The sequence below is a fragment of the Ailuropoda melanoleuca genome, chromosome 1 (genome assembly GCF_002007445.2).
Source record: "Ailuropoda melanoleuca isolate Jingjing chromosome 1, ASM200744v2, whole genome shotgun sequence".
NCBI classification, from domain to species: Eukaryota; Metazoa; Chordata; class Mammalia; order Carnivora; family Ursidae; genus Ailuropoda; species Ailuropoda melanoleuca.
In genome coordinates, this window is record NC_048218.1 from 24,027,407 (window position 1) to 24,039,112 (window position 11,706).

The following is an 11,706-nucleotide window of genomic DNA, read 5'->3' on the forward strand; positions in this document are numbered from 1 at the left end:
ATAGATATTCAAAGACTTATATTAAGGTGGGGGGGGGCTTTTCTGTAACTTCTACATTTCTGAAGTAGGGAATTCTATGCATAAAGTTTCAAAACTTTAATGAGCACTTAATAAAGAAGAAAATATCATAGGAACTTCAATCACATGCTTCCCTTTTCTATATATATAAAATGGCAATGCAGAATAGCATTAACCATACGTCCTAATCATCTAGCTCTGTCATTAATGGTTCATTAATTTATTTCAAAAATTTTAAGAGAACTAGCACAATACAAATACAGTTGGAACCCCCTGGGTTGGTATTCCATTTCAATACTATCCTTCTCCCTTCCTGCTTAGAAGTTATTATCCCTTAATTGGGATAACTCGAAGAATTTTCCTCACTGTCTCACACAATCCCCAGCAGGATTATGTTCCTGAGTCCATTGTGGTAAATGGCTTGATTATACATAAAAGCCTTTATTGGCTTCATTTTCTCCCCTTTTCACTTCCCAGCTCTGCTCATGGACTTTCCTTAGGTGGTCCCCCAAATAAATTTGAGAAATTCATATAAAATCTTTTCCTTAATTCTGTTCTGTTGTAGCCAAAATAAAACATACAAAGAAAGAAAGAAAGAAAGAAAGAAAGAAAGAAAGAAGAAAGAAAGAAAGAAAGAAAGAAAGAAAGAAAGAAAGAAAGAAAGAAAGAGGAAAGAAGAGAAAAGATCTTCTAGTACAATTTTTACTTTGTTTTTGATATCCTTTGTTTCAAAAAAAAAAGTCTGTGTTGTTGGGGCACCTGGGTGGCTCAGTCAGTTAAGTGTCTGACTTCCACTCAGGTCATGATCTCAGGGATTGAGCTCCCCACCCTGGGGCTCCTCGTTCATCAGGGAGTCTGGCTTGTCCCTCGCCCCTCCCCTGCCCCCCGGTTCATTCTCTCTCTCTCTCTCAAATAAATACATGAAATCTTAAAAAAAAAAAATCAGTGTTTTTTCTGGCTCAGTTTATCAGTATTCTCCTTCCAGGTTTGTTTGATTTTTTTAAAACTCCTTCACCTCTGTATTATCAGAAAGACATTTTCTACATTTTCTTCAAATGTTTTTCTATACTTTTTTATGTATATTCAGTTCACTTGGAATTTATTTTTCTTTATGCCATGAGGTAAGGATCTAACTTTATTATCCTGAGAGGGATAACCAGCCAACCCAGCATCACTTAGTGGACCACCATGTTTTCCTCACCTATAATTAGCAACACTATCTTTTTGATCCATGAAGTTTCCATGTGTGAATCAAGTTGTTTGTGGGCTCTTTATTCTATTCCACTGAGATATTTTTCTACTTCTGGACCCATAATACTTTTCTTCTTATTATAACTCTATAATGAGTTTTATTATCTGGTAGGGAAAATTCCATTTTGTTTTAGTAATTTTTCTTTAAGACGTTTGATTTATTCTTTTTCACATTGACCTGTTTGTCTATCCTTCAGAAATTGCTGCCTTTTTTAAAGAAAGCTATTCTCCCACTCATTTTAAGTATAATTGCTGAAAGCATATAATTTGAGGAGAATGTATAATATTAATGTTGATTTCATTTCTGAACCTAAGTATATAATTTTTGGTTTTCAATCTTATACTTAATATATTTTTACTCTGTGCTTGGAGCAGAGCGTGTGAACTCATTGTGCTCACTTCTCCTTCCCTTATATAATCAGGTCCAAAGAAATATAACAAAGTTCTATTTCATTTTCTGAAAAGCAATTGCATCTGCATCAGCTGTAAAGCAGAGAACAGCAATTTTACTTCCAACTTCTTGGCTCCCCAAATTCAAGGGTCACTCTTCAGGCTCCAACTTTAGTGAAGGGTCTGGCCTGTGATCAGAATCATCTCCTAGAATATAAGTAAAATGAACCTGTCCCAACTCCATCAGTAGCACCTCTCACTATAATTAGTATTAATTCAGTTAAATAAAAAGTATAAATGTATTCCATGACAGGCACTTAATTATTTATATCCTACTTTTGATCAGCAAGGATTTCAGACTATAACATACAATTCTCTTCTTCCAAGAGTAAAGAAGAAAGAAAAGTGGAAGTGGTTAATGCCTATTGCAGCCAATTATAGTATGCCATGATTTCAGTGCATTAAAGCCCTTTGCTCTAGGACTTCTGTATCTCTGGCCAGTTTCACTCACCAGGACAAGAGGCAAACTGGTTTACTTCAGAATAGGTTTGGTTTTATTAATTTTTAATTCTAGATTCATTGCTTATTCAAAACGTGGAGTTTCCAATGATAAACTGTTTTTTAATTATCAGAAAACGGTCTTGATTTTCCCATAAAGTATAGGTCTACGGTTGACCTGTTCTCTAACCTGTTTTCTTCTTACAATTAGCATGTTTAAAAAGATAAAGTTCAGGACAAGAGAGCAGTGTCTTCTGCACCCAGAATACTTCCTTAAAATAGAAACAGTTTTGTTGTTTTTTTTCCCTCTCCCAGCAGCTACTCCCATTCATTGGTAACCACACAAGGCCATAAAGAGTGGCCATGTGATGCCTTGTTAAAGTAGACTTTAAGTTAAATCAATACTACCTACATTGCATGACTTCACGTGGGGGATATAAAGAAGAGTACAAAATCTGTGATTATTTCAATAGGAAACGTGTATGTGTATACACATATACATATACACACACAGGGAAAGGAAGAAGGATGGAGGGAAGGAAGGAGAGGGAGGGTGGGGGGAGAGAGAGATACACCTACTAATATATATGTTGGACTTAATAGATACTTGTAGATAAAAGTTATTTTAAGAATGCCTACACCTACATAGAACAGGAGAAAAGCCTTAATAATGACCTGAGTCAGAGGGTAGAAGGTTGATCTGTTAGAAACTCTCTACAAATATCAAGTACATGTGCCTAATGACTAATTTGTTTGCTATGAATTTCACATTTTTCTTAATAGCTCTTGAAATGATAAAGTGTCATTTTTGTTTACAACATGCATTTAATTTCATTCACCTCAACAAATGGTTCAGGCGATTAACATTTATAACACCGGGCATATCTTTACTCATTAATATCTTCTTAAAGATTAACTACCCTTTTTAAGCTACTTAACATATAGAGACATAATGTTGCTAAAGGGACATATACGACTCTTTTAAGCTGACTACTAACACTAGGGTAGACTTATGTGGTTGCTTTACAAACCCTTGACAACTTGAGAGGTTTTGATCTCTAGTTGGTTGAGGGGTCTATATTCTTTTACAGTTCTTAGGTTAGCATACTTTCAAAAGCCAAAAATGGTGTCAAAAAGATGTATACCTTCCAGGCACCATTCTCTCAGCACCTATGAAGTCCTGTTTGCAGCTCTCTTTGTCTTACTGGTGGTTGTCTGTGCTGGATTATTTGCCCTGTCCTGGCTGGCAATCAAGGAATCAGAAAGAGGTAAGTCCCACGGCTTTGGCTACTGAAGCTGCTCCCAGATGAACGTGCCCATTCTAATCTCAGTTCTCCAGCCAGCACGTTTTTCTCATTGCTGTACTTTCACAACAAGGTATCTATGTCGCATTCAGATGCTTTCTGTAGTTCACTTTATAGTATATTAGAAAATTAGCTTGTGTATAATTCAGAATTCGAGCATGAGACTAAGTTGTTGGGTTTTTTTAAGATTATTTATTTATTTATTTGACAGAGATAAACAGCAATCGAGAGAGGGAACACAAGCAAGGGGGAGTGGGAGAGGAAGAAGCAGGTTCCCAGCAGAGGAGCCCGATGTGGGACTCGGAAGGCTGAGATCACGCCCTGAGCGGAAGGCAGACGCCTAACGACTGCCCTACCTAGGCGTCCCCGGGCATGAGACTAAGTTTTAAAAGAAAAAACGTTAAGTAAATTTTTAGTTTGAACATATAACAAAGTAGATTTCATAGCCCGAGGATTCCTTCTGATACAATTTAAATCGTAAACATATTAAAACATTGTTGACTGGTCATGTCAATAAATAGTCAAAGGAAATCTATTGCTTATTTCTAGAGAATAATATTTTCTCTCTTATTAGTCCAATAATTTGAATTGCAACAGTATAAGGGAGCTTGGATGTAATTGCAGACTTAGAAAGATCTCAACCTGGGGCGCCTGGGTGGCACAGCGGTTAAGCGTCTGCCTTCAGCTCAGGGCGTGATCCCAGCGTTATGGGATCGAGCCCCACATCAGGCTCTTCTGCTATAAGCCTGCTTCTTCCTCTCCCACTCCCCCTGCTTGTGTTCTCTCTCTCGCTGGCTGTCTCTATCTCTCTGTCGAATAAATAAATAAAATCTTTAAAAAAAAAAAAAAAAGAAAGAAAGATCTCAACCTGCCTGAATAGCAATCTGTAATAAACAGAAATAGGGAAAAGCAACTATTATTTAGAGCTAAATTATCTATACCAGCAGCTTTTCAAAGATCTTCAAATGTATTCTCTTGTTACAGCAAACCTATGAGTTACTTGTTATAGTTATCCTCATATTTATTTATTTATTAAAATATTTATGTATTTATTTGGGGGGGGGGATAAAGAGAGCACAAGCGGGAAGGGCAAAGGGAGAGGGTGAGAAAGAATCTGAAGCCGACTCTGCTCTTCAGTGAGCCAGGAGCCAGACTTGGGGCTTAATCTCATGACCATGATGAGATCATGACCTGAGCCAAAACCAAGAGTTGGACGCTTGACCAATTGTGCCACTCAGGTGCCCTGTAGTTACCCTTATTTTAGAAGTGAGAAATCAGAGACAAATTTAAATAACTTCTTAAATGCATATCAGTACTTCGTAGTTTTATAAAATAATTCCAATACAATCCTATTTAAATGCTATAGCTATCTTCAAGGGATGTATTTTCAAGAGAAAGAAGATTTGGGGTATTTTATAGAGAGGTTCACTGAGACTTTTAGGAAAGTGGCTGCTTTGGTCTTACTTAAATGCTGTAAATAACCTGAAGGGTATACAATCGTTTGAGAGTCCACTGGAATCTTTGATGCTCAATGAAGGTACAGAAGCTATTTTATAAGTAAAATTTAAATAAATATTTATAAATGTTGATATGATTTGATAGTGAACAACTAAACATAAAAAAAGAGTGGAGTTAAATCTTTAGTAGAACACCAGAAGACATAAGACATGCTAGCTTTCACACACTGTTTTACTTTTTATTGAAAATCATTTTAGACTTACAAAAAGGTTGAGAAAATTGTAGAGCTCTTACATANAGGGTATATAATCGTTTGAGAGTCCATTGGAATCTTTGATGCTCAATGAAGGTACAGAAGCTATTTTATAAGTAAAATTTAAATAAATATTTATAAATGTTGATATGATTTGATAGTGAACAACTAAACATAAAAAAAGAGTGGAGTTAAATCTATAGTAGAACACCAGAAGACATAAGACATGCTAGCTTTCACATACTGTTTTACTTTTTATTGAAAATCATTTTAGACTTACAAAAAGGTTGAGAAAATTGTAGAGCTCTTACATAAGCTTTGCCCAACTTCCCCTAATATCAATATCTTGTATATCCATAATACAGTTGTCACAACCAAGAAACTAACAGTGGTACAATATTATTAACTGAACCACACATTTTATTCACATTTTACCAGTTTTTCCACTAATGCCTTTTACCTGTTCAGGATCCAAAGCAGATTCCTACAAAGGATTTAGCTATCCTGTTCCCTCAGTCTCCTCCCATGCAGTTCTTCAGTTTTCCTTTGTCTTTCACACTTAAACATGCAAATCTAAATGTAATTTTGACTATTTAAAAACAAATAAAATGGCATAAATGATAATATTTCATCAATTATGCAATGATAGCTGTTTAGACTAAATGCCGGTTTATCGCTTTAAATATTATTTCTAATGTTCCTTCTGGACTGGGAAGTTTGGCGTCAATATATGACAGATCCTGGGTTCTAAATTGCGTCAATCCTATGTCCAAATTCCAAATCTGTCACTTATTAACTTTATCACCTTGGGAAATTTTCATAGTGAATCTTAGCTCCAATTTGCCATCTGGGAAAAGGAGAAGTAACATCTCATACCATCATATGGGAATTATGTATCATTATTAATACATTTACCAACAGTTTCATCGTTGTGTCTCAGTTGAAGAGTCTCATTTTAAATTTAAATATATATCAAAAAAGATATTCTGATAAAGGGATTATGCGAGACTTGATGGCACGTTTTATTACCCACATTTATATTCAATTTGTTACTTTTTCCCTTACATTTTCTTCTATTGGGATAATACACTTTCTGCAACATTCTCAATAACTTCTCCAATAACAACGGTCAGCATCTAATGGCAAAAGGTCGTACATGCCAACTTTATCATTATCAGAATAAAAGAAGTAGTTTCAAATCTATGTTTCAAAGTAACACACACTGACATGTTCACAGCCATCCACGTGTAGAAAAACAACAGGGTCCCTGGATGCTAGGTGTTCAAGAAGTATCTGAAAGCAACTACAGAACTTTTAAAACTTTTAATGGCCCATTTCTCACCATGAATCCCTGAATCAGTTCCCAAAATCGGTGACAGTTTATCCCTTATCTTCCAACAGGAATCTCAGTAGTTAAAACAAACAAACAAACAAACAAACAAAAAACACTTGGAAGTTTAGATTGTGGGTTAGATTTCAAAGAAAAGAAAAGAAATTAGGATAAAGAAGATTATTTTTAATCCTGTAAAACAACCCCATAGCCACACACACACACAAGAACTTAATTATGGAACATGAAGTCTGCAAAAAAAAAAGCAAGAACTACCACACCAACACATGAAGCAAGAACATTATTTCTGAGTATCAGTGGGAATGTGCATATTTTCTCTTACTCATAACACATTTCTAGTGTTTTATTTCTTATTAATTCATTTAGATGCAGTGCTTGGAGAACACAAAAGCAGAGGGACCTTGAAAATAACATCTGGAGCGACATATAATCCTAATTTGCAAGACAAACTCTCAGTGGATTTCAAAATTCTTGCTTTTGACCTTCAGCAAATGGTAGGAGACTGTCTTTTTTCAGCTGATTTAAAATTTCAAAACATAGTTTCACTAACTACTTGCCAGAAGATACGTAGATCCCATTTTCTTACTTTGAGAAAATTAGTAAATAAATGTAATACGCCCAGGATGCTTTAATGTCTGAGTCCTGTCACCACAGAGAAGGAAATTATCTGCAATCCAATTTGAAGCAGAGGAGAAAGATCAGTTTGTTTAACGTGTTCAACAAAAGTTTGTCTTAAATATAATATGCTTTTTAAAAAGTTTATTTTTTTTAGATGGATGAGATCTTTCAATCAAGTAATCTGAAAAATGAATTTAAAAACTCAAGAATTTTACAATTTGAGTGAGTATAGCTCAAAAATTTTCTATTGGTAAGAACACAGAATCACAAAATAGGGGATTTTTTGCTAATATTGACTAATTTTTGCTATTATAGTGTCCCACGGTTAGGAGAAAGGGGAGCATTTAAAATTTTCAACACTTTTCTGAGGATTTTGTGAGAAAAGTGGCACTGCGTGAACTTTCACGTTATGTGAAACTTTCACGTTTCTCTCTGCTGAGTAAAATCTTGCAGAGACACGAGGAGGGGGCTGAGGTTGAATGTATGCAGATGCAGACAGAGCGTTTGACTTGCTCTGAACATGTGGAAGACGTTCACTCATTCCATTCCATTCACACTGTAAGTCACAGGGGAGAGCACAAGTGTTCACTGTTGCCCCCAGAAAGCATAAGATGACGATGCTAAGTCACTACCTATAAAATGTAAATATTCATTAATTTTACTTTTATCGATTTGTCATTTAGTGCACATACATCATTTATCGTATACTAACTAATGTTACTGGAGGTTACATGGCAAGCTGTATAAACAGTTTGTGTAATAGGAACGCAGGAATGGAAAAGATTTGAAATGATGTAGTCTAGCCTTCACTTGCCTGCTTCAGGCTGGAAAGCCCGCAGCCTCAGTAGGAAATTCATTGTCATCCCCCAAAAGAAAGAGCTTCATACAGCTTAAAAGCGATTCCCTCATACAAGGATATCTGATAAAAATTAGGAATCCATTTTCAACCTTGCTGTGAACATCCTTGTTACTGATGTGTTTTATTTGTTTCTAACTTCAGTTGTTAGAAAAGTATTTCTTATTTTCAATGTCCATTTCTTTGGCTCTCACCCACTGATCTTTGTTTTAGTTCTTAGTTTTTTACAGAATAAATGTATCTCTATCTTTATATGCTACATCAATTCTTCTGTCTGTACCAGAAATGGCATCCCTTTTCTCCTCTCCTTAGGTAGTCTTGTCTCATGCCTCTCAGACTGTCTTGCATCTTTCGCAAAACATTTCACCACCAGCCTTTCCAACCCAAGGGATTCCTGAATACATAACACTCCTGTGTTTCCAGAGGGCTAGTTTAGAGTTTTTTTAATTAAAATTGTATTCTAACAGAAAGTTAACACCCTAGTAAGAGTATACTTATTTTTATATCTGTAGGATGAGTTGAAGAAAACATGGAGCACCTAACATGGTACTCAATATATCAACAATACATGTCAAGGAAAAGATTTATTTGTTTTCTAGGACTTGTGTAAAGAGCACATACACTGAGACAGACATTAACTAGGCTCTGGAAATACAGATATCAAAGATATATTCTTTGCTCTGAGGGAGCTCATAGTCTAACAAGAGAGAAAAATTGACAACGATATTATAGTGTGATGATTGTTACTTTATATGTAGGAACAAGATGCAGAATGAGCAGGTCGGGGACATACCTATCTGGGGCTAGAGTGTCAGGTGACCATCCCCGTGGGAGGTGTCCCGGACTGGTTTTTAATGGCTTATGAGCATGGATTGTAAAGATAGGTGCAATGCATAGTAAGGGAAAAGCTTATTAATGGTATTTTCTAGCTGTCAATAAGTGTCCACCAAGATGCTGAGACATTAGGAGGGTGTGGAATGTAATCTAGGAGTCTGACATTTAACCTTATTCAGATGGAAGCCATAAGGGATTCTATGTCATTGGAGAAGTGCAATGAGTCTAACTACACAGGAAGGCTAATCTCTTACCTCAGATCATGACTAACTGAGTCAGACAGCCTGGCGACAAAGATACCGGGTACCAGGCTTGACAAGAGTACCAAAAGTAGTACAAGAATCCTTAGTTCTTAGTGGCCAAGTTGGGGAAGGAATGTCAAGTCAAAGGCAGAGATCATGTTTAGAAAAACAGTGACGAAGTCAAATGAGAATTATTTCATGAACAGAAGAAAACTCAGGGCCTTGCTATTTCTTGTTGGCACAAAACTAATCTTATCAGGAGAAGTCACAATGAAAACAACAACAACAAAAAGATGATAAACCTCCCTCTGTCTCTTTCTCTCTTTCTTTCTTTCCTTTTTTTCTTCTTTCTCATCTATTTATCTACCTATACTCATCATTCTTGATCTCATTGCATGTTCATGACATCTTGGTCCCCGTGGCCAGACAACCCTACACCCATCTACAGTCTTCGTTCCTTTCTACAGCACAGAGGCTTCTACTCTTGTTTTCTGGGGCTTATTATCTCTGAAAATCTCTTTCATTAGCTCAGTACCAGGACTGGAAGAAGACATGTGGACTCTTAGGAAAGATTTTTGTTTGTATACTTGCTTGATTTTATTTATTTATTTATTTATTTATTTTGTCTTTCTCAAAAGGCTATTTTTAACAAATTTATCCAATATTCTGTGAGGATGAAAACATGCAAACAAGACCTTTTTTTGCCACTTGAAGCGACTTGTCTATTTTGGAGTGTGTGGATCCAGCTTCCCTTTTCCAGTTTTGTAGAGGATTGAGTGTGGAGCTCTGCACTAAAGCATTAATTCCGATTTTTCAAAGGATTTAGCATTTCTTAAGAAGAGGTATCCAGGGTACTTGCCTGTCCTTATATCAGCTTCTGCCTAATGAAATCTGTACAAAGCACAGAGTCTATTACAGAGTTTATTCGGATAGTTTTGCTAATGGAACTCTTCGTATCCACATGTTTACAACTAGATTGGGAAAAATTGCTGAATATAGACATTTATATACAGTCTTGGTGGGTTATCAAAACCCCAGCACTTTCTTTGATATTTAATAAGTACTCTTTTATTTCTCTAGATGGTAAAAATCACTGTATTGGAAACTGTAAATTATTCTAGCTGAGGAATTATTTCTTTCTCCTCCTTTATAGCTACCTAGAAGATCAATGCAGTAGCTAAAACTTGATATATATTTTATAATGACTTACAAATAATACACTTTATCAGGGTAGAGATACTCACACCCAGTTGTAGCTGAACTACTTTTAAATCAGAAGTGTGTTTGGGAAAGATGTAATGCAAAGGAATTTCATGAAAATGTCTGTAAGATAAATTATAGGTCTCAGCTCTCCAGGAGACTGACTAGAGAAGGGTAGGAAAAGAAATTCACAAGCAGGAAAGAAAGCAACAAGCAAACATTTAGGTTTACTTTAAATAATTATTTATAAAATGATATACTCAGAATAAAGTGGCAGACTCCTAATTAGATTTACAAATTATTTTAAACTCCAATTGATAAAATCAGGCAACAGAAATAACTGAGTTCTCAACTAGCTACCACACCAACTGTGAAAAATACATCTAAAAATCCTTTAAAATACCTATTTTCCTTTTGGTTACTGATTTCGATTCAACTTACCCTGTATTCATGGATATATGGTCAAATTAGAGCAGTCAGAAAGCTAAACCGAGTCATCAAGGTATCCTTTCTTCCTTTTAAAAACATTACTTGATATCAGCCCCCAGATTGTTAAATTGCGTGTGTGTGTGTGCGCACACGTGTGTGTGTGCATGCGTGTGTATGCGTGGCCACTCTGCAAGTTTGCTCTCCTCTGTGAACACTGTGTTATGCTGCTTTGTGGAAAGTGCTTTGACTCAGAGAGCATTTAGCAGTTGATTGTTTTAATAAAGTGCTGTTTACCCTTTGTGGGAATATGCAGCTTATTTTGCCCTTTGAACACAGATAAGTCACAAAGTTAGGAAAGGAAAGACTTTTGTTTACTCAGCAACCCTAGAGGTTATCAATATCATTAAGAAAATAAGAGATAAGAAACATTCTGATTTATTGCACACAGGCTTTCTGTGCAATAATAGAATTTATCTGCTTTAAAAAAAAACCCAGATATTCCACTGAAATAAGTACTTTGAAATGAAAATAGCCATTGTTAGGTGGTGGTTGTTGTTTTCCTAAAGGAAGAATTCTCATTTACCTTAATAAATAAAATCAATCTCAAAGCAGTGATCAAGATCAAGATCAAACTAATCAAATAACAGCTTTGGCTTTCTCATTAGGCGAAAGACAAATGTTTATTATGGTTTTCCTGATTTCTACATATATGTCTCTTATCTCAACATTTACAGTGGATGAGAAAAGAAATTTTAAAAAAACCTGTATGTCATATATGTTAACTACCTGGAATTAAAAACAGGAAGAAGTNGGGGCGCCTGGGTGGCACAGCGGTTTAAGCGTCTGCCTTCGGCTCAGGGCGTGATCCCGGCGTTATGGAATCGAGCCCCACATCAGGCTCCTCTGCTGAGAGCCTGCTTCTTCCTCTCCCACTCCCCCTGCTTGTGTTCCCTCTCTCGCTGGCCGTCTCTATCTCTGTCAAATAAATAAAATCTTAAAAAAAA

General features: G+C 35.9%; 1 protein-coding gene across 1 annotated transcript in view; it reads left to right on the forward strand.

Moving 5' to 3' along the window:
• The first annotated feature begins 3,280 nt into the window (after window positions 1–3,280).
• Window positions 3,281–11,706, forward strand: part of TMPRSS15 (transmembrane serine protease 15) — a 111,824-nt gene continuing 103,398 nt past the window's right edge. Inside the window, exons 1-3 of the mRNA XM_002927997.1 lie at window positions 3,281–3,425; window positions 6,890–7,017; window positions 7,296–7,363. Of these exons, the coding sequence (XP_002928043.1) occupies window positions 3,281–3,425; window positions 6,890–7,017; window positions 7,296–7,363 (341 nt within the window). The remainder of the gene's footprint in view (window positions 3,426–6,889; window positions 7,018–7,295; window positions 7,364–11,706) is intronic.